This window comes from Acinonyx jubatus, chromosome C2 (genome assembly GCF_027475565.1).
Source record: "Acinonyx jubatus isolate Ajub_Pintada_27869175 chromosome C2, VMU_Ajub_asm_v1.0, whole genome shotgun sequence".
NCBI classification, from domain to species: domain Eukaryota; kingdom Metazoa; phylum Chordata; class Mammalia; order Carnivora; family Felidae; genus Acinonyx; species Acinonyx jubatus.
The window spans coordinates 126,626,154-126,649,633 of record NC_069384.1 but is presented as its reverse complement, the minus strand read 5'-3'; the positions used below and the strand labels follow the sequence as shown (position 1 = coordinate 126,649,633).

At 35.5% G+C, this 23,480-nt stretch overlaps 1 protein-coding gene across 4 annotated transcripts in view; it reads right to left on the bottom strand.

The window, feature by feature from the left end:
- The window catches only part of RYK (receptor like tyrosine kinase), a 103,946-nt gene that overhangs the window by 13,194 nt on the left and 67,272 nt on the right, over positions 1–23,480 (bottom strand). For 3 of the 4 annotated variants that reach the window (XM_053221436.1, XM_053221435.1, XM_053221433.1), the window contains 6 exons: positions 22,583–22,717; positions 20,931–21,017; positions 14,935–15,004; positions 8,686–8,813; positions 7,320–7,434; positions 7,006–7,165 (listed from right to left, as the gene is read on the bottom strand). In XM_053221436.1, the coding sequence (XP_053077411.1) occupies positions 7,006–7,165; positions 7,320–7,434; positions 8,686–8,813; positions 14,935–15,004; positions 20,931–21,017; positions 22,583–22,717 (695 nt within the window). The remainder of the gene's footprint in view (positions 1–7,005; positions 7,166–7,319; positions 7,435–8,685; positions 8,814–14,934; positions 15,005–20,930; positions 21,018–22,582; positions 22,718–23,480) is intronic. The other variant, XM_053221434.1, reaches the window with a different exon arrangement.

The following is a 23,480-nucleotide window of genomic DNA, read 5'->3' as shown; positions in this document are numbered from 1 at the left end:
GTTCACTTAACTTACTAACATTAATTGATTTTCACAAGTTTTGAAAACTGATATCCACTGTGCACAAGGTACAGGTGTTATTATTATATACTCCTTCCTAAATATCCAATTTTTAAAGCTTTTATTATTCTATGAATTTTAGTTTTCAGACACATAGTTTCTAGGTCTTTTTCAATAACTGATATATATGTACAGGAGTAAATTACTTTAAAAAAACTTAAATATTTAAAATTTAAGATATAACTAACAAATTTATACAAGTCACCCTTAAAATGGAACTTTCAACAATTCTTCAAGTTTAACGGTCTACCTAAAAATCTTGACACTCTTCCAGATTTATCATTGTGGCAAGTATTTTTTTTATCCCAGCTAAACAAACCCAGATACACAATGACTGTATACAAAATGCACTGACTGCATCAGATATCAAATTTAGTACATGCTGCTAACTCAACTTCAAAAACTGGCAATCTTTAGGCACAGAGTGTCATACATGATTGAAAAGACATGACTTCTACTATGAAACTGCCCTAGAATCTGTGATTAAGAAAGACAGCAGAGCCAATATTGGATGCCTATCAGGCCATTACACATATCTGCTATTTATGACACTTTACAGTACCAGCTGCTTAGACATTGCCCCATCAAAACACAGGCTATTTGAAGGGAATGTTAAATACAATAAGGACAAGGAAGGGAAAGGGATGTTCATGAAACCTCCTGAAAAAAATAGCTATTCTTAGGGAAAGCCTAATACAGAAAATGTATCAAGGGCAATACTTGATCACAAGACAGCAACCAGTCACCTCTGAAAATAATAACTGTTCCCAAAGTATATCCATTTATTCCTCTTTCCCAGGAAATACTACTAGGACTATTAAAATAATACTATTAAATACAACTAGGCAATATTTTAATATTAATAATATTAAGTTTTAAATCTTTATTTCCTAATGTCTGAATGATCCTTTCACCTCTCCAGTTTTTTCTTAATATCTTTATATCAATTCCTCTTAATGCTAATTTTTATTTAGTTATATTTATTGAAGTATAGTTGACACAAAATATCAAATTAGTTTCAGGTGTACAACATAGTGATTTAACAAGTCTATACGTTATGCTACGCTCAAGTGTTAGCTACAATCTGTCACCATACAATGCAACTCTATTCCTCTTAAAATGTGAATTTTATGTTTAAATCATGAGTCTAAGATTGTTGATGTGTAAAATCTGCAACTATAATGGAAATGAATAAATACTGGGAATCTACACATTATTCTAAAATTAGTAAGAAACAATATAAAATAGAAAGTTTTCCATACTTTTAAAAACATTAGGTATTCTCCCAGTGAAGAAATAGGCAAAAGACATGAATAGACACTTCTCCAAAGAAGACATCCAGATGGCCAACCAACACATGAAAAAATGCTCCACATCACTCATCATCAGGGAAATACAAATCAAAACCACAATGAGATACCACCTCACACCTGTCAGAATGGCTAACCTTAACCACTCAGGAAACGACAGATGTTGGCGAGGATGCAGAGAAAGAGGATCTCTTTTTCACTGCTGGTGGGAATGCAAACTGGTGCAGCCACTCTGGAAAGCAGTATGGAGGTTCCTCAAAAAATTAAAAATAGAACTGCCCTATGACCCAGCAATTGCATTACTAGGTATTTATCCAAGGGATACAGGTGTGCTGTTTCGAAGGGACACATGCACCCCCATGTTTATAGCAGCACTATCAACATTAGCCAAAGTATGGAAAGAGCCCAAATGTCCATTGATGAATGAATGGATAAAGAAGATGTGGTATATATATACAATGGAGTATTACTCAGCAATCAAAAAGAATGAAATCTTGCCATTTGCAACTACGTGCATGGAACTAGAGGATATAATGCTAAGCGAAATTAATCAGAAAAAGACAAATATCATATGACTCCATTCATATGAGGAATTTAAGAGACAAAACAGATGAACATAGGGAAGAGAAGCAAAAAAAAAACCAAAAACAAAAACAAAACAGGGAGGGGGACAAAACATAAGAGACTCTTAAATATAGAGAACCATCAGAGGGTTGCTGGAGGGGTTGTGGGAGGGGGGATGGGCTAAACGGGAAAGGGGCATTAAGGAAACTACTCCTGAAATCATTGTTGCACTATATGCTAACCTGGATATAAATTTAAAAAATAAATTATAAAACTTTCAAATAAATAAAACAAAAACAAAAAACGTAGAAGCTATAGTTCTCAAACCCCTCCTCCCCCAAATGCTACATATTCTCTGAAAACCATACCTTTCTCTTTGATACCACAGTAGTTCAGAAAACCACTCTTCATGAGTGTATTACCAATGTGAATTTCTTCTGCTCAAGGCATGGGCAATGACTTTCCATGACACTGGGCAAATGAGCAGTAAGAAGCACTCTGCTATAGATATAGTTATCTAGATACCTAGATCTAGATAACTAAATTTCCCTCCTTCTTCTAGGTCATCTTTAATGTTCACAAGATAAATATTGTAAAGGCACAAGAAACACATTTTAATTTACTCTGTACCCTAAAACTGTTCAAATACCTTAAAGAGTCTCATTACAGTAAGTCATACTGATAAGATTAGCATGGAAATCATTTCCTTGACTTGTTTTTGCCAAGAAAATGTTTTTTAAAAACAATGTAATACTATAAAGACAAAAAAGTACTAAGAAAGAAACTCTTAATTGTGCATTCCTGATTGCATTTAGTCTCTTAATAGGAGGTAGTCTCTTAATAGCAGAATTATGTTAGCTACTATAATTACCTAAATAATTGAAAGAAGATATAAATCAAGAAATCTATTTTCAAATAAAGGAAAAGAAAGTCACACAAAAAAATCCATGGTGGTATCTATATCTGATGAAAACAGAATAAAAACAATATCCAGAAATTCTTAAGAATGCCTAAGATGATGTCATATCTTGGAATAATAAAACAGATTTATAACCAGTCAAATCTAGTTGTGCATATTTCCTAAGTTCAACAGTTAAAAGCTGATATTAACATTATAAGAATATTGACATACTGAAATATTGAATCTTTTCAGTAAAAATTATGGAAACACAATCAAGAGATGCAATATATTATTTTTAAGATAGAAAACATTAATGTATTTCCAAATAAATCACATAGAATTTTCAACTATAAAAAAAAAAAGCAAAAATGTTAAGGCTCTTTTAAAGGACAAAGAAAATGCCCCCTCCAAGGCAGTTATATCATTTGTTAGGTGCTACATTTACACCTGAAATGTGTATTTTACATGTGTAGGACTCTGTTGGGAGTGGAGTTACATTACTTATCTTGCATATGACTACACACAAAGCTTTTCAGCCCCAAACCAGTATTTCAAATGGAGCTTTTGAACCCCCAACTCCATCCATAATGGAAAAGTGGGAACAGGGAACAATGATTATGCATAAAGATTTTCAATACAAGTGTTAACAAGCAATCTTTAACTTGTGTTTTAATGTAAGAATTCAAAAAGTATTTAATCCCACAAAACTGAATACACTAATAGTGAGTGTGACATCACAGTCATAGGACACAGAAAAGTGTTCCTATTCCTTTTAATCTTAACTATCCAAGACAAAAGATATTTAAAGGGAAAATACACACACACACATATATTTTAAAAGAAATTAATTTCTAAGAATCTAAAGAAGAAAAATCTGAACATTTTAGGATTAACCATATTAAATGTAAATCCATGGGTTTTCTCACTATCACATTCTAAGTACAGCCAGAAGAATTTGGGTCACACAGAGATTTCAAATAAGTTTATGCCAAGATACACTAAAAGTAATTATGATCTTAAAGTAAGTGCTGTTAAGTTGCTCACCATTAAGTTCGTGGAGATTTTTTAAAAATAAAGCTGTCAAGTGATCAAGCAGCAAGCAATAAGGTATCTAGTACAACTACATTCTGAGAGAAGACATATTCTTACATAAAATATATGAACTCTTGCAAAATTTATAAAATACCATAACCATAAAAGTAACTAATTCTAAATATAATTTTGAAATGTTTGCTCAAGTAAACCATGTATCCTCAACTTGGGACTTAATACAGGACAGTGTACTCAGCTGAAGAGATGTAGATCACATTGCTCAGGGATGTATTATTTTTTTTTTAATGTTTATTTTTGAAGGTAAGAGACACAGAGCGGAAGCAGAGGAGGGGCAAAGAAAGAGGGAGACACAGAATCCAAGCAGGCTGCAGACTCTGAGTGGTCCACACAGAGCCCGACAAGGGGCTTGAACCCATGAACCATGAGATCATGACCTGAGCCGAAGTCGGATGCTTAACCGACTGAGCCACCCAGGCACCCCACCTAGGGATGTATTATTAACTATAGTTTCATTGGTTGAAAGTGTATTATCTAATTTAACTTTCACTCAGGAGTTCCTGTGAAATATTTAATCATAAATGTTATAAAAAATAATTCCATTATTTCTCAAACTTAGAGTGGAATAACCTACACAGCTAAGTACATTAAATTAAGCAGTGCATTTTCTAGGGGCTTCCACTGTAAGAGCAAACAGCACTATTGGCCATCTTGTATATTCCCTTGAAATAGAAACTATCACTACTCCTTTTACTGAGAGATTAATCAAACAATTCCCAATCTCTTGAAGTTACATGGCATACTTGTTATTTAAGAAACATCTTCCATTTCCTGCCCACTAGACTAGTTTTGGGTTCACCCCAACTGCCCCTTCATTTCTGCTAAGGCAATTATGCTATATTTCAATGAGTAACAAAATCACAAATTTTAAAAATCAACCATGGAAAAAAATAGTAATATCCCAAAGAGATGAGTGACTTAATCTTTTAAATCAACAATGGAGTAAGAATTTAAAAAAACTATATTGAACAAAGTTACTTTTCTTCACTCAAAAATGTTCAGATTTCTACCCCTTTCTATTAAAGGGGTAGATCTGAAAACCATATAGTTCTAGTTTAACTGATATTATGTTTTAAGCTATGTGCTAAAACGTTAAACTCATTTGTACTCCCATGAAAACAGCTTTGCTTAATGTAGAAGCTGGCAAAGAAGTCCAGCTACAATTCGGAACTTCTAAATAAAGATCTGGCAGGGGCGCCTGGGTGGCGCAGTCGCTTAAGCGTCCGACTTCAGCCAGGTCACGATCTCGCGGTCCGTGAGTTTGAGCCCCGCGTCGGGCTCTGGGCTGATGGCTCGGAGCCTGGATGGAGCCTGTTTCCGATTCTGTGTCTCCCTCTCTCTCTGCCCCTCCCCCGTTCATGCTCTGTCTCTCTCTGTCCCAAAAATAAATAAACGTTGAAAAAAAAATGAAAAAAATAAATAAATAAAGATCTGGCAACCTCTAAAACATATCAATAAGAGCATAATTTGTCCTTACTGATATTCATACAGGAGCTGTGTGCTAGACTAAAATCAAACTCCGCTTTCCCATTTTATATTATTTCAGAAAAATCGGTATCAAAACTGAAAATACAACCTTTCCCTCCCACCCCCAAAAAAGCTTATCCTGGATTATATAGGTGGGTCCTAAATGCAATCATAAATATCTTTATAAGAGAGAGGGAGAAGGAGTTTTAAGAGACAGACACACACAGAAGAGAAGGTGATAGGAACATGCAGCAGAGAGATGCAGCCATGAGCCAAGAAATGCCAACAGCCATCAGCAGCTGGAAAAAACAAGGAAAGTTTCCCCCTTAGGGGCTCTGGAGGGAGCATGGCCCTGTCTACACCTTCATATCAGACATCTGACCTCCAGAATTCAATTGTGAGAATAAACCTCTCTTGTTTTACCACCAAGGTTGCATAATTTGTTACAGCATCCAGAGGACACTAATACAACTAAGGAAATGAGGGCATTAAAAGAGCAATCCTTAAAGCACACAAACTTAGAGGTAAAAGGGTAACCCTATATTATAAATAAAATCTATTGATGTAAACCACAAGATACAAGGATATAGTAAGCCCAATTTTTACAGTTGAAACTTCAAAGCAAATAATTCTATAAGATTTTATATTTATTTATTTTTAAAAATTTATGTCAAGTTAGCTAATATATAGTGTATACAGTGTGCTCTTGGCTTTGGGGGTAGATTCCTGTGATTCATCGTTTACATACAATACCCAGTGCTCATCCCAACAAGTGCCCTCCTCAATGCCCATTACCCATTTCTCCCCTTCCCCAACCCCCCATCAACCCTCAGTTTGCTCTCTGCATTCAAGTCTCTTATGGTTTTATATTTAATACTAACGTATCATTGAGTGGTCACAGAGGGCGACCCTATAAGCAAAAGTTTTACCTAATCTCTATTCAGCTACAGTAACAAACTGTACTGAGATAGAAAAATAAATCCATCTTTCAAATGAGACTAAAAAGTGAGAAATTAAAAGCAATTTAAAATGTCTACAAAATACCCACAAGTAAACGTGGCTACTGAAACTATTCATCACTAAGTATAAAGGATCCCACTATATGATCTTCTCTGGTGGGCAGAACTACTCAGAAACAGACAAAAGGGAAGAGAGTGGCATCTGGGGAATTACAAATAACACAGTTCATAATGTTGGAAGAGGATGTTTGAAAGGAACAATAAATCTTTATGATCTGGCAATCACTTGGTTCTTCTGAGACTTACATAAGAAAAAAAAAACCCAAATACTGAAATCTCTCTAAGCCTTAGTATCTACCTTTAAAACTGGGATATTCGTGTCTAGCTACTTCATAGTGTTAACAGCCCCCTCACAGGGTTACTCTGAGGATGAAATGTGATTACACACATTGATGGCCCATGGTCTGAGTCACAGCATCTTTCCATGAACTGGCTGACTGGAGCTAACTACACTTGCTTTCTCAATGAAACATTTCAGGGAACAGTTACTAAATTAAAAAAAATATATAGAAAAAAAATTAAAACATAAAGCCTCTTCACCATTCTATTGATATCCAAGATTCCCAGCACTTACCACATCACTAGCACTGGAGAACTCATTATTAACCAGACTTTCCAGAGCCATCCACCGAACTGGCCTGTTTTCATTGTCCCCCAGACAGTGATAGTCCATGGGGAACAAGTCTCTGGAGAGGGCATTGTCTGTGATCTTAACTTGAAGTGTGTCATCAATCCTGAAAAGTAAAGACATGAGCATCAAATGCAATCAGACTGTTTAAAACATATGAATCAGGGTTACTCTTACAATTCCCACAGTGACTCCTGGAGAGAGCCCAAATCCAGGGAAAACTAAACATCAAAGGACAGTGACAAGCTCATGGCACCTACAGACAGTTCCTAGCAGCCAGGTCTTTGTGGATGACTTCCCTTCTGGCCAGATAGCTCATTCCACAGGCAATCTGAATGGCCATGTGTACCAGGTCTTGTTGAGAAATTGCCTGTGGTTAAAAAAAAAAAAAAATGACATTGCTTATAGTTAGCACAAAAATTATGATGGCAGCTACTTATTTTATTCCACAATCCTACTCCATCCCAAAATACTTCTTTACACCTACACTTGACTTTTAAAAAGCTACTTCTTGACCAAGAATATGTTCCCATGGCTCCCTAATATTTGTATCTACTAGTACTTATCATTCTGTAATGTAACTTACCATTTACTTCACACTGTCTCTCTCATCTGTTAGGTAGATCTCCCCAACAACTAGGACTTACAATAGGTGCCCAATAAATATCTGTTCCATGAATGCCAAATTCTCAAGATAATATTTCAAATGTTTATTATTTGATAACCTGTTCTTTAAAATCAAAAGTTTTTATTAGGAGATTATCTCTGGAGACCATTTTCAAACTAATATAAGTCTATAGCTCTCACTACTGATATGCTCCTCTAGAGCCAGTATGCTAGTACTGTGGGCTAAGGAGTGAAATTCTTCCTCAGGTAATGTTGATGGGCTACAGCCTCCAACAATTTTTGGGGAACCCTGGCTTTAATCCTGTCAATTTACAAAGCATATTGACTTATAGGTCACTCGATGCAGCATTTGAATCCACTTTCTCTGGGCAACTGTAGTAAGTACATCATTTTAAACTCTAAAACAAACAATACAGCTACAAGTTACAGTAGGCAACAAAACACCAGCTAGGCTTTACTACCACTACCATCATAATGTGTCTGGAATATAACCAAATGCTTCAAAGCCATGTGCACAAGCAGCAAAGAGAAGGAAACTCCTAAGTGATCGATATCTTATAGCCAAGCATATTAAAAACAGATCCATTATCCCCATAATCTAGACCTCCAGTCACGACCAGCTTTTGGTATAATATGGACCAAATGACTCTGTCAAGTGTGTTTCCATTCCTACAAGGGAGATCTAGTACCAGTGCCTTCAAAGAGTTATCAGGAAAATGGCTGAGATGGTGTTAGAGAGGGTCTGAGGTGATTATAAATAAACACACAATGGATAAAAGGAGAAAGTTCAGCCATCAGTGAAGTGCAACCTTTAAGACAGGAATCATAAACCATCTTACTCTAAATCAACAGGGTATAAATATCTTCTAGTTCATTTTGAGTTTCTTTTTACAGGTTTTTAAACAGTTTATATATAGGAAGGTTAACATCTATTTTCAAAGATAATATCAGAAGTTCCCGGCAAATAATTAGTATTGGGGCAAATTTTTCTCACCTGAGGATTATTGGCCTCTACTAATTTGCACTGCCGTAAAAACAACTTAAGATTCCCCCAATTCATGTAAGGCAGTATCACCATGGGCTTTTCTCCTTCTTCTATACACACATGCGTAATAGGAAGAAGATTTCTACAAAATAATGAAATCAGGAGAAAGACAAGTGAAATCTAAAACCTCAAGGGCTTATTTTTAATAAAAAGCAATAAAGGTAACCTAAAACAAAACCAGAAAATCTCAAACATACTTAAAAACATGATAACCATTAAAAATGTAATAATGTTATAAATGCCCCTTAAAACTAGACATCAGTGTTGCCCACATATACACTTGGTGGATAGATAGAGAAAAGCTGTAAACTCAAAGTTGTTTCCCGTGGACTGGATTCTCTGAAAACACTCTCTAGTCACACTAAAACTTTACTCTTATGGGGTAATCAGAGACATCTAAAAAATGACTTGATGCGTTTATATAACATCCTCTTTAGTCCATCAACACATTAAAGAAAAGCAGACCCCATGCAGACTATGGACCAGAATATGCTATCAAGAAGGCCTCAGAGAGGCTGCAACTGCCACAAAAGCCAAGATGCCCTTAGCTGGTCCCATGGGACTTAGAATCTGATTTCCAAATCCTAAATTTACCATGTACTGTTTGTGCAACCATCTTTCCTGGCCTTAGTTTCCATACCTCTAACATGGCATCATATCAACCATAAAATGTTGTTATGATGTACAAGATAAAGCCAACCATGTAGTAAGCAGTATTGTTTCTCTTTAAATTTCCATGGCACACATAAATACTTTCATCCTATTTCCTGACGACACCTCTTTCCATTGATACCTGGAAATAATTTAATTTTCTTCAAGGTTTGTAACTTTTTACACAATTATCTCATTTTCCCAACTATGCCAAAAAAGGCAAAAACATGAATTCTTATTTTTATGCCCAATGCTTTGTATTCTGTGCCATAGAAAATAAGCATTTAATAAATATTTGATAAATAACACAAGTATCACAGCCTTAAAAACAATCCTACTCCTTAACTTAGTAAATTATGCCTCTAAGGATATTTAATAAAGAAATAATATCAAACATTAAAAAGCTACATGAACAAGGATAGTTAATGAAATATTAATAGCAAAAAGTTACAAACAACTAACAGCACACCCAAATAGCAGGATAGTACATAACAATTAAATGGTCACAAAGAGATGTTAAGAAAAGAAAAATAAAAGTTTATCTTATATGAAAGCAAGATACAAAATTTACATATGTTTGCAGGGTAATTTCAAAGATGGGAGAAAAACTAATAAAACTCTGCACAGAAATATGACAAGAATTAAAAGTTGTTGTCTTTGAGTTGTGGGGCTTTAGATCATTTCTATCTTGCTTTTTCTGTTTTGTTTTTTTTCTAAATTGTTTCAATTGAGCATGTGTCTCTCTTAAAACCACAGTCACACAACTCTGACCCAACGGTGCACAAATGAAAGCTGCGGACTCCTCTACTGCTATGTAGGACTTACTAATAGGGAAAGCACTGACCCCTAAGCAGCAGAAAATGAGGACTCAAGAGATTAGTAGACCTGCACAAAAAAACCTCCTAGTACAGCTTCTGCTTGCCATTACAGCCTAAGAGTGGCAGTGATGATTAGTCCCACTCAGTTGAGTGAAGAAACCCATGCAAAGAGAGGTTAGGTTATCTGCCAAGCACAAACAACAAGTGCATGGAGAAGAAAATTCAAAACTTCATCCAGTTCCAAAACCCTTTGCTTTTCCCTGGCTCACTGGATATTCCCTCCCGGGAGAGCAAGAAGGAATGCACGGGAAGTGACAGTGCCTCTTTTCTTACCAAGTCCCATGCACACTAAAATGAGTACAACAGGTTTGCATTCAGGTTTAACTGAGCACACAATGATTTGAGATGTAATGTGAAGAGTTACCTGATCTAACATCCCCAAAATTATTTCTCTGCTCCTCTCCTCAGGTCTGAAATTCACTGAGCAGAGTTAAAGGCATTTTATCCAGGCACAGTAAGTTTGCTGTTTGAGATCAAATCATTTGCTCTATCACCAGGGGATTAAAAGCCCTCTAGGAGAGGTAACAAGTTGCATGAACATGTTTTTTTTTTAATTTTTTAAATATTTTATTTATTTTTGAAAGACAGAGACAGAGCGCAAGCAGGGGAGGGGCAGAGACAGAGGGAGACACAGAATCTGAAGCAGGCTCCAGGCTCTGAGCTGTCAGCACAGAGCCCCACGTGGAGCGCGAACCCACGAACCGTGAGGCCATAATCTGAGCCAAAGTCAGACACTTAACCAACTGAACCACCTGGGCACCCCTGCATGAACATGTTTTAAAGTACAAATGGCTGGCCTTCATTCTATCCATTTTATTAAAAAAAGGAGGATAAAAAGGAAGATCTGGGACCTAGATGAAGAGCGGATGAGAGTAGAAACTGGTGCTGTAGGCAAGAACAAGGTAGAAACAGGGAAGGTTCTGTGGGGACATGAGACAAGAACTGCACGCAGTTCTCAGTCTTGCCAAGCGTGCCTGCAGAGTGAGGGCCGGGAGGCACTCAGTGTGAGGTCACCACCAGGCAACTTCAGGCCAATGGAGAGCCAAACTGCACACAGAAATAACTCAAGAGTACTTTAATATGAAGCACTTCGGATGTAATTAAAATAAATTGGTATCTTTTTATTTATACAGCTATTTCAATTTACAGTAAATATTATTCTCATAAATTCCAGTAGAAAAAGGAATAAAAAGAATTTCAAAATACTTAAAATATATCAACACTTTACAATTCTTATTCTTGGAATGTTAAAACATGAAGTAAACATGCTTTGCATGTGGAATTGCGTACCACAACCAGTTTTAAAAAGTTAAATTCTGAAATGAGGTGTCATTTCTTACTAAGTGTATTTTGTTGGCTTGGTAAGTTGTACAATATGAACACTGAAGATCATTAGTTCATTTTTGTCCCTCAGGCCTAGCAGAGTTCCAAGTACAAAACTGGTGCTAAATGAATTAGAATAAGAGAATGAACAAATAAATGCACAGACGCACCCATGATACTCATTAAAAACTAGGAGTCCTGGTATTACTCTACAGCCAGGAAGAACAATTAGCCATGACCAAACTAGACAATCTGCCTTTAGAAGACTTTCCCCAATCGCTGAATGTCCAGTATGAGCCCTATTCAGCATGTGGCATTCCATCACCTAAGGTGTCCTGGGCTGCTAATTCATCCTGATAGGATGCTGGAAAACCGTACAGGCTAAAGCCACATGAGAAATGCTGCAAATACTTGCTCTGAACGTTATTCAGCCAAAGCACCTAGGCTACAGTGGATATAAAACTGCTTCTTGGGAAAATCTTGGCTTTGTCTACATTTATCCCTGTTTCCCACTTCTGTGAAGTGTACAGACCTTTTATCAGGGTAAGAATACTAGGTAGGTACCTAAATACTAGGTTGACATTACATACTAGTATTAAACACTTTTGGCTCTTCCTCTCAGAGTCAGCAGAATAGAACATCAAGCACTTCCAATCTGGTCAAGAAGGACATTTCTAAATGACCATTATCCAGTAATTGTTTTGTTACTCAAAGGAAACAAAATGTATTTTTTATAAAATATAATCTCAGGAACGTTATCCATGCATTCCTCTGTAAATACGTTCTATACTTGGACTGAATCAGACCCAGGGAAGGTAACATTCTTCAATCACTTGACTTTAACCCTTCAATGGGACATCTTCAGTCCAACCATTACTGTATGTCCAATTTTTTCAAACACCCTGGGCTTTTTTATGCTCAATGAAACTAAAAAGTGTATCTGTTCATTATATTAATCAATGCCCCAAGTATGATAAGCCTAATGTGACATCTACTTGAGAATTTGAAACTAGGAAAACTTTTTTCCTCCCCCAAAGAACATTTGTTTCTTTCCCTTCTAATACTGAGATTTATCAACTTTTAATGTTTCCCCAGAAACTAAAAGATGTTTTATGTTCAATCACAGCAAAAATATTTGTATCCTTATTGTTGGCTTATTTGTTTTCTCCCCCACCATCACAAAGCCATAAAACTCAACTTTCATTACCATTTTATTGCTCTCACTACTGCTGCCTTCTTTTTAGGTTCTCAAATTCTTTCAAATAGGAACCAAAGTATAAATGAAACTCAAAAATAAAACTCTGCATAGTCATCTTATTTTTTGGCAGAACTCAAGTAACTGCTCAAAGTACAAAGAAATTAAAATGCATGATGCCTTTTGCATGCATCACTTGTGTGTGTGCATGTGTGTGTGTGTGTTTCCCCAGAAGTCCATACATATCTTCCAACAGGGATGGTCACTGACCGATTTTTTTAAACATATGCAACCAAATCTGCAATAGGCATACAAATTAAGCTGACTCTATGTAGTTTTTTTTCTTTTTAAAAACCTTGCCCCAATACTGATACTGCAGCATGTTGAGATACAATATTTAAGTCCTTTTTGTTTCAGAAGATAGAGCTTTTGTTATAGCTCTGTAAGAGGACTGATATGAGTTTTTTTTTTTTTAAAGTTCTTCATACAGAACTACAAGTATTTCTTAAAAACCATACTATGACCTAATGACAAGATCGTGGTCAACCATTCAATGAACTGCTCCAAATCTTTTTTAAATGTAGATATGAATTCATAGTTACTTACATAAAAAGTTAGATACATTGCTCTGTTATATTAAGAAGCCTGTTAACCTTGTTGAAGATAATAATGGTATTATGATTATATTAAAACATCTTCGGAGCACCTGGGTGGTTCAGTCATTAAGCATTTGACTCTTGATTTTCAGCTTGGGTCATCTCACGGTTCGTGAGGTTCAGCCCCACATTGGGTTCTGTGCTGACAGCGCGGAGCCTGCTTGGATTCCCCCTCCCTCTCTCTCTGCCCCTCCCCCACTTGTTCCCTCTCTCTCAATAAGTAAATATTTTTTTAAAAAATCTTCATGGGGGGAGGGGAATTGCAGGCTGGAAATGAATTTAAGTGCTGAGATGTCTAGTTTACTTTAAAATATTTCTACACTCCTAAATATCTATGTATCATCTAGGTAGATAAGAGACATTTATATACACCAAACAAAAGTGGTAAAATGTTAACTTTCACTAAATTTAGGAGATGGGATTACTGGTGTTTATTATTCTTATCTCTGGTATTCTATGTTAAAGAATTTCATAGCAGGTATTTTTTAAATATTTTTTTAATATTTTTTTTCAAGTTTTTATTTATTTATTTTGAGAGACAGAGAATGAGCAAGAGAGGGAGAGAATCCCAAACAGGCTCCGTACTGTCAGCTTGAAGCCCAATGTAGGGGCTTGAACTCACAAACTGTGAGAACCCATGAGACAAAACCAATAGTTGGATGCTTGACCGACTGAGCCACCTAGGCACCCCCCATAGCAGATATTTAAAAAAAAATTTTTTTTAATGTTTATTTATTTTTGACAGAGAAAGAGACAGAGCATGAATGGAGGAGGGGAAGAGAGAGAGGGAGACACAGAATCTGAAGGAGGCTCCAGGCTTCGAACTGTCATCACAGAGCTAGAAACAGGGCTTGAACTCACAGACCACGAGATCATGACCTGAGCCAAAGTCATATGCTTAACTGACTGAGCCACCCTGGCGCCATTTTTGTTTTTTAATTTTTTTTAATGTTTATTTATTTTTGACAGAGAGTATAGCAGAAAAATATCACTATCCTAATTTTTAAAGAATAATATGCACACAAATATGTAAAAACTCCCTTTCTCAAAAGTTTAGCTATGTGGGGCGCCTGGGTGGCACAGTCGGTTAAGCGTCCGACTTCAGCCAGGTCACGATCTCGCGGTCCGTGAGTTCGAGCCCTGCGTCAGGCTCTGGGCTGATGGCTCGGAGCCTGGAGCCTGTTTCCGATTCTGTGTCTCCCTCTCTCTCTGCCCCTCCCCTGTTCATGCTCTGTCTCTCTCTGTCCCAAAAATAAATAAAAAAACGTTGAAAAAAAAATTAAAAAAAAAAAAGTTTAGCTAGGTTTTATCCAGCTATGTTTTCTTTTCTTCCTTAGAATCTATTGCATTTTTTAATTTTTTTCACTGATATTCTATTTAAAAAATAAGGGCATCCCAAAAAGCTTTCAATTCAGAACATGTCACAACTTTCTTAAATAAAAATGTAGTATACAATGTTACCATGCTTAACACTTAAATGCTGGGTAGTTTTCCTCTCACCTGTGATGAAGACCTCGTAGCTTACAACTTTCAGTGAGCATCATTGTCACCTGAATTTCAGAAGCTTGATCTATATAAAGAAAAGGACATTGTCATGGATGTTAACACTATATATGTGAAAAGACCTATTCTGCTATTAGCAAAAATTTATCTCAAACTATAGGATGAATTTTCATTATAAGATACAGGTAAATCTACATAGATCTAGCCTATTTCTATTATCAAATTACAAAATATTACAAAATTCTATTGCAACAGGCAGTGTTTAATTTAATAGATGAACATTAACAGAAGCCATGAAGAATAAATTTGAGTATGTAAAAATTAGAAATTAAGTAAGGTTCCATAAAAAAAGTAAAGAAAGTAGTAGCAGGCTGGAAAAATATACATAAAGGGCTAATTTCATTTTTCCCCTTCTTTAAAGAACTCCTACAAACCAATAAGAAAAAAATTTAAAGAGTCAAAAGATAAAAGCATAAACTTTATTGAAAAAAAGCAACACAAATGACAAAAAAAATTACAAAATGACTTTTAGCCTCACCCTTCTGTAAAGACAAACAAACTAAATTAAGAGGTATCATTTTCTTGGTCAGAGTGGGACAAAAACAATCAGCTACCTGCCAGTTTGGGCAGGAGTGTGATGAAACAGGTTCATCAATAGCATCTTGGGAAAGTGAGGGAAGCAATACCCAACAAAGTGTAAAAATACATATACTCTACATCATCAGCCCACTATTAAGAGCATAATCTACAGATATAGTCACAAAAGTTCATCTACATATAATGTAACAAGAATATTATTCACTTGTAATAGCAAAAAATTCAAAACAACCCAAAGTGCCCATCAAAAGAGAATCAGTTAAATTAGCACACTGGGATACTATGCAATTACTTTTAAAAAATAAGATTTAAGTCTCTATGTATGACAGAAGGTCTCCAAGATATATTAAATTTTAAAACCAAGGTGACAAATTGTTTGAGTGACCAGTTATGTTTTAAAAACAAATTATTTGAAAAATTAGATACATCTGGACACATTTTTTTTCTTACTCATGAAGAGAATCATAATAAATTGTTAATGATGGTTAGGTTTAGAGATGGGAGAATTTAAATTTTGCACCTTTCTCTTCAATTTACATGTTCAAACCTTAGAAACATAAAACTATAAAAAAAAATGACCACAGGGGTTCTGAAGGGAGATTGTGGCCCTTTTATTTTCTTCTTACCTATCTGAGTTAAAAGCTAGCAATCAAAAAGAACTGATATTAAATTAATAGAAAAAAATGTAATTTTTTGATTATTCCATTTTATTTTTAGCATCTGAACTTATGGTTTTTGGTCCAAAGTAACAGAAGTATAATTGGCTTTTAGTTCAATGTTTTTGAAACACAAAACACAATAATGCAATTTACTAGTATCTTTAGTTTGCGCCTCCAAAGGAATTTTAAGTCAGCAAATATCTGCACAAATCTATAAGCATTCTTCATCTTACGGGGGCCACTACTTTAATAATGAGGATATTCTCCACTATTTAAAAAGAACATTTCCATTAAGTGAATGGCATATTTTCATTATAAAATTGGAAATGAGTTTCAGTTTTTTAAAAACCAGCCTGAAGATGGGAATGCAAGCTGGTGCAGCCGCTCTGGAAAACAGTATGGAGGTTCCTCAAAAAACTAAAAATAGAACTACCCTACAACCCAGCAATTGCACTACTAGGTATTTATCCAAGGGATACAGGTATGCCGCTTCAAAGGGACACATGTACCCCCATGTTTATAGCAGCACTAGCGACAATAGCCAAAGTATGGAAAGAGCCCAAATGTCCACCCATGGATGAATGGATAAAGATGTGTTGTATATATACAGTGGAATATTACTCAGCAATCAAAAAGAATGAAATCTTGCCATTTGCAACTACATGGATGGAACTGGAGGGTATTATGTTAAGTGAAATTAGTCAGAGAAGGACAAAAATCATATGACTTCACCCATATGAGGACTTTAAGAGACAAAACAGATGAACATAAGGGAAGGGAAATAAAAATAATATAAAAACAGGGAGGGGGACAAAACAGAAGAGACTCATAAATATGGAGAACAAACTGAGGGTTACAGGAGGGGTTGTGGGAGAGGGGAATGGGTTAAATGGGTAAGGGGCACTAAGGAATCTACTCCTGAAATCATTGTTGCACTATATGCTAACTAATTTGGATGTAAATTTTAAAAAATAAAAAATAAAATTAAAAAAAAACTGGCTTGTAGATATCAAAAACAAAATTATGAGTATAGTGTACCTTTTATTTACTTATTTATTTTTAATGTTTTTATTTTTGAGAGAGAGACAGAGCGAGTGGAAGAGGGGCAGAGACAGAGAAGGAGACACAGAATCCGAAGCAGGCTCCAGGCTCTGAGCTCTCAGAGCCCAACACGGGACTTGAACTCAAGAGCCATGAGATCATGACCTGAGCCAAAGTCGGACAGACACTCAACTGACTGAGCCACCCAGGCACCCTGAGTATAGTGTATCTTTAAAAACACTTTCAAGGGCACCTGGGTGGCTTAATCGGTTGAGTGTCCAACTCTTGATTTCAGCTCAGGTCGTGATCCTAGGGTCGTAGGATCGAGCCCTGCGTCAGGCTCCGTGCTGACCATGGAGCCTGCTTAGGATTCCCTCTCTCTTTCTGCATCTGCCCCCTCCCCTGCTAGCACTCCCTAAAAATAATAACAACAACAACACTTTCAAAGAAACCAATAACTAATTTGTATGTCAACAGTAAAAATAGTAGTAACTTACAAAGCTTCTGATCAACGCAACAAGAGGGAGAAAAAGATACAAAGACTGGCAAAGCCAAGATTCACATCCCAGCCCTACATAGTAAAATGCCAAACCAAGAGTAAAATCCAGATCACTGAAGTCAAGTACTATGAGTATGTGTCACACTTACTCCTTAAAAGTGCAACTGTCAAAGCTAAGCAATCACAAACTTCATTTTCTTCCAAGACTAACTAGTGGAATCACTCCCTCTTCCACAACTTGCTAGTAGTGTCCACTTTTCCAGACAGCTTCACTTAGTTTAAACCTTTGTAGGAATGTAAAATGGGCAGACGAAAAGCCAAGGGCTTGAAACACTTGGTACTTCTTTGGAAAACGTGCATCACACTGATGTCTGCCAGAATAAACTCTAGTTGTCTAAAAACTGCTCAAAATTTAGGATCATCTAGGAATGGCAGAATGTGCCTTTATTTCTTTTTCTGTAATCTAAATAAATTTTAATCAAATTACGACCAGGACGATTTGGGGACTGTTAGGGTCTTTTTCAGATTGAAATCTAGTAATATTTGGAAATCTGCACCCAGTTAATAAGTGGTGACCTTCCTGTCAACTGGCATGAAGATCCAAATAAAAGTCAATTTCAGGACATGTTATTTTATGCCTATTTTCTTCAAATTATTAACTTTAATAAGCATACTCTATTAAGCAAGGGACACTTGAACTAGATGATGATCTAAGAACAGTTGGAGTTGGAGAAAAAATAATTTTATCCATTTAGTAAGAAAAAACCATTTTCCTGGATTCCCTTCCCAATCTAGTCCAAGTCTTTTAATTTTAAATACTGAAAGATCTATTTTAAGATGTGCACATTTGAAAAGAATACTATAAAATATTTACATTCCAAGTTACAAGAAGAACAAATGATTAAAAAAAACTTATTTCCAAATTGCAAAGTAGTAGCAACTATAAAACAAAATAAGAACCCAACACCAATAACCTCAAATTAATTAATTTACTTCATGGAATTCAATTTCACAATATTCACTGTATGAGATTCAGATGCTTAATTTCAATCTCTGGAAATTTCTTTCTTATACATTATACACACACACACACACACACACAACTTGTGTTTTATATATAATATACATATATAATAACATTATTGTTATTTTTAAGGTTAGTACAACTTTTTAGAAACAACATAAATAATAGACTGGAATGTCTATTAAGTCTCTGTGCAAATTTACAAATTTTTTATGAAGCCAAATTCTAATTTCTTGCTTATGTCTAAAGGTAAAGGTCAATAATCTTTTAAAAAATTATTTTTTACATTTTAAGCTACATTTCTAATTGTGTGGCAAGTAATAAAGCATACAGATTTGTGAAAGAAATTTGCCAGATTTTCATAGCTTCAATTAAAAAAAAACTCCAAAAAAATAAATCTCAAGATACCCAATTATATGGAGCTATCTAACAATTCTGCGCCAACGACTGTGGTCAATGCACTTCCTCTTTGTTTCTCATGCAAACCGTAACTATATCTTGGCTAAGGACTCACTGTGCTTTCTCTTGTTTCCATCTAGCTCAGAAGGAACATTACAATCACAGTGGTTAAGGCGTAGAAACAACCAATTGACTACAATTTCAAGTGTATCCGGAAGGAGAAATCTTATCTTGTGAAACAGTCCCAGAATCTGCATTGTGTTTTCTTATCACTATTATTTCCTTTTTTTCTCCTTTCCAACCCTAAGTCAACCCAATTATACATAGAAAGTTCTTTTGCTAATTCAAGATTCATTCAGAACAAATTAGTGACAGCCTAGTTGTAAACTAACCACAGATTTATAAACTCCAGAAGAAATATTAAAATCACAGAGGAATGTTTCCTTAAAAATGGGGGAAAATGTAACAAAAGTCAACAGTATTAAACTAAGGGTTCAAATTCTATATATAAACGGTAAGATGTAAAATATCTTTCAAACCTAGTCAGAAAACCTAACGGACCAAACTTAAATTTTAACCTTTATAAATGCTTTGGGGCTAGGAGAGGTAGGTAGATAAAATATATACTGAACAGTATAATAAGTTAAACCGTTTAGAAAACAATGCGTGAATGGCAAGTGTGTGTTAAGCAAGCAATTTTGCTAAATTAAAAGAAATCAAATTACCTTTTTAAGGTTAGTACAACTTTTTAGAAACAACATAAATCCTTCATACTTTTCCATCAATTCATTTAAGTAGATTTAGAAACATAAGTTTTTATAAATTAACTTTGAAAACTTCATAAAATGTCACCTCTTACATATAAAACGGAATTTAATTTTTTCCTCAATTTCTGCATCAAAATGCTATTATTTGTTTTTCAAAATTAACATCTTGTCATCTCAGTCCATATCAGACACTGTCAGACATTAAACACCCTATAAATTACATTTTTCTTTTTCTTAAAATGACCAAATTTAACTAAAATTTAAGCTTTTACAAATATCAATTATAAAGTGAAAAATTAGGCATCATATTGCTCCAAAAGAATATGTGAAAATAGATATTCTGTTCATGATAACATTAACTAGTGTGATATACCCTTTAGAAAACAATCTGACAACATCTATCTAAATTTTAAATGCAAATACCTCTTGGGGCAACAATGTCAACTATGGCTATACCTATAAAAAAACTAAGCCAAGAAGGATACATACACACATGGATATTTTCTGCAGCATTACATATAATAGCAAAAAAAAAAAAAAAAAAAAAAAAAAGGCAGGGAAGTGGGAGGAAGATAAACAAGCCTATTCATGTAAGGTACTATGAGTCTGGGGTGGAGGAGGGGGGACAGGGTGTTTTTTATTCTTTGTAGACAGCAGTATTGGGAGTGGGGAGGAGGAAAAATAAGTAACTGTTTTTAAGAGGAAAGAAACAACTTTTACCTAAGAAAAACACAATAGTACATATAGCAACAATGAAGTCAAATAGATGTAATTTAACTACAAGCTCAAGTAATACCTAGTAAGTGTTTAACATCTTAAATTATTAGACCTTTTTTTCTATACCTTATGAAAACAAGCCAAATATCCTCAAAAGTTAGCCTCATATGAGCTAAACTCACATGAACTGACTTAAAGGTCTGGTGCAGACTCAGAATCTGAGACAGAATCTCACTGGCATGATCTACCTTAGGGAAACATTTTGGTAACAGTATGGAAAAAAACCCTACCTTTAACTGTTTTTACAAATGCTTGTTTTTCTTTATTTGGATCTTTTTCATCTACTAAAATCCCATGGAAAATACGCCCAAAAGTACCTAGAAGGAAAAATAATAATTAATGAGATCATCATATGATAACCTTCATAAAGCTATAAGTACAAAACTTCCTGGCACAATATAACTTAAACATAACAAGGACATATGTGATCAGCAGCATTATTCTCACCTAAATCTTTGGTTTTTTAATGACTATTAGAAATTCTTTGTAACTATGAAATATTTTAACTTGCTTTTGTTTTTTTTAAGTTTATTTATTTTTTGATAAATACACACACACACACACAAGCAGGGAGGGACAGAGAGACAGGGAGAGAGAAAATCCCAAGCAGGCTCCGCGCTGAGAGCACAGGGCTCTATCTCACAAACCATGAGATTATGACCTGAGCAGAAACCAAAAGTCAGACACTTAACCGAGTCACCCAGGCACCCTTTAACTTGCTTTTAGAAATACCATATTTAAACTAAGTATATGAGAATCCTTTCTGAATCATCCTAAATAAACTAATGATATAGCCAGGAACAGTGGAACTCAGTAATGGGGTATCCATTAGAGGCATTTATGAGTTTCTAAGCTTAGCTTCAGAACAATAACAAAAGAGAACAATGGACTCCCTCATACATTCAAAAACAGACCAAAAATTTTTGCTTCTTTTAATTACTACTTGTCACTGGGGACAGTTCAAACCTCTCAGCTGTGATTGACCTATAAGCATCTCAACCAAGAGATGAATTCAGAATGACTCATATGCATTCAAAACACTACAAACTGGATTGTGGAAGAGGGAAAAGGTAATTCTCTCTTTAATAACTTGAGGGACTCAACTCAATGAAGTACTTTATTATTAATTTTGGTCCTCATTCAGCATCTCCTCAATCAATACCCTAAAATTCAAGAAAGAAAACAAGGACCAACAGGTGGGAAAGGAAAGGGTACTAAAATCTACCAAACATCTATTATGCGTAAGTTCATTTAATGTACATCATTTCATCTAATCTTCACTACTAGTCCAAGTGCAGACAATGCAGTGCAAATTTACAGAAAAGGAAACGACGTGGAAGACATTAAATGAGTTCTCCAAGGTCACACAGGTGACAAATCATGGGACGGGGATGGAAGTTGGGTGTGACTCCAAAGCCCATGCTTGTTCCATCTGCTCCATCCCCATACTATCTGTCACAGAGAAAATTACTTAGAATATTTGAAACAGGCTTGCTAGGTAGTGATCATCTTTAAACAAGAACAGAAAATATATTTAAAGGTAGTATTTAAATGCTAATACATACAAATATGTATATTTCTATACATATTTAATACATAAGTACATTATGTCTTAATTCATAATACATTTAATACATAAGTACATTGGTAAGTACATTAATGCTTTAATGTACTGAAAAATCAAGAATTACACCAAAGCTGTATTATGGCAAATTAAAGATCTAAAGAAAGAGAAAATAAACATCAGTTTTAGAAAGGAAATAAATTGTATACTTCTATCCTTAAACACAAAGACATGAAATTCTTACAATCTGAAATAAAAAAAATTTTATAGTGTTAACATTAAATCTTGCTTGAGAAACGATTTTAAGAAAATAAATACCTTCTTGGAGTACATCTTTTAAAGTTATCCTCTCCCTGGATATTGCTATATCCTTCACCTTAGCTTTGGCCTCCAAAAGAGTGACACTTCTCAGGTCGTTCTTCTCTATCCGCAAGGTAGGATAACCTGAGGAGCCAACAAAGCCAGACCAAGAAATATAAATACCCTTATTGTGCCATCAGGGTCAACTAATACAGTTCAAACTCAGGACTCAAGTCACAGGAATGAATAAATGTACGAATCACAAAATGGGGGTCGCCTGGGTGGCTCAGTCAGTTAAGCGTCCAACTTCGGCTCAGGTCACGATCTCACGGTCCGTGAGTTCGAGCCCCGCGTCAGGCTCTGTGCTGACAGCTCAGAGCCTGGAGCCTGTTTGAGATCCTGTGTCTTCCTCTCTCTCTCTGACCCTCCCCCATTCATGCTCTGTCTCAAAAAATAAATAAACGTTAAAAAAAAAAGAGAAAGGCACACACATGAACAGGGAGAATTACTTATGAAGGTCACACAAAATTATTCTTCAATGTTTATATATTTTTGAGAAAGTGTGCGTGCACGCACACAAAAGGGGGAGAGGCAGAGAGACAAGGAGACACAGAATCTGAAGCAGGCTCCAGGCTCTGAGTTGTCAGCACAGGGCCCGACGTGGGGCTTGAACCCATGAACTGTGAAATCACAGTGAGACACTCAACCAACTGAGCCACCCAGGTGCTGCAAGGCCACACAGAATTTTAAAGAAACACTTTCTACCTATCCCAAATCCTTAAAATGCATAATTAAGACAAGAAACACTAAAATGAGTATTACCATTACCACCACTTCAACTGCCTTTCACCCAAATGAAATAAGCTTTGACTCACAGAATATTTACTTGTTTGTTTATAGTGTGCAGGGGAGGGGG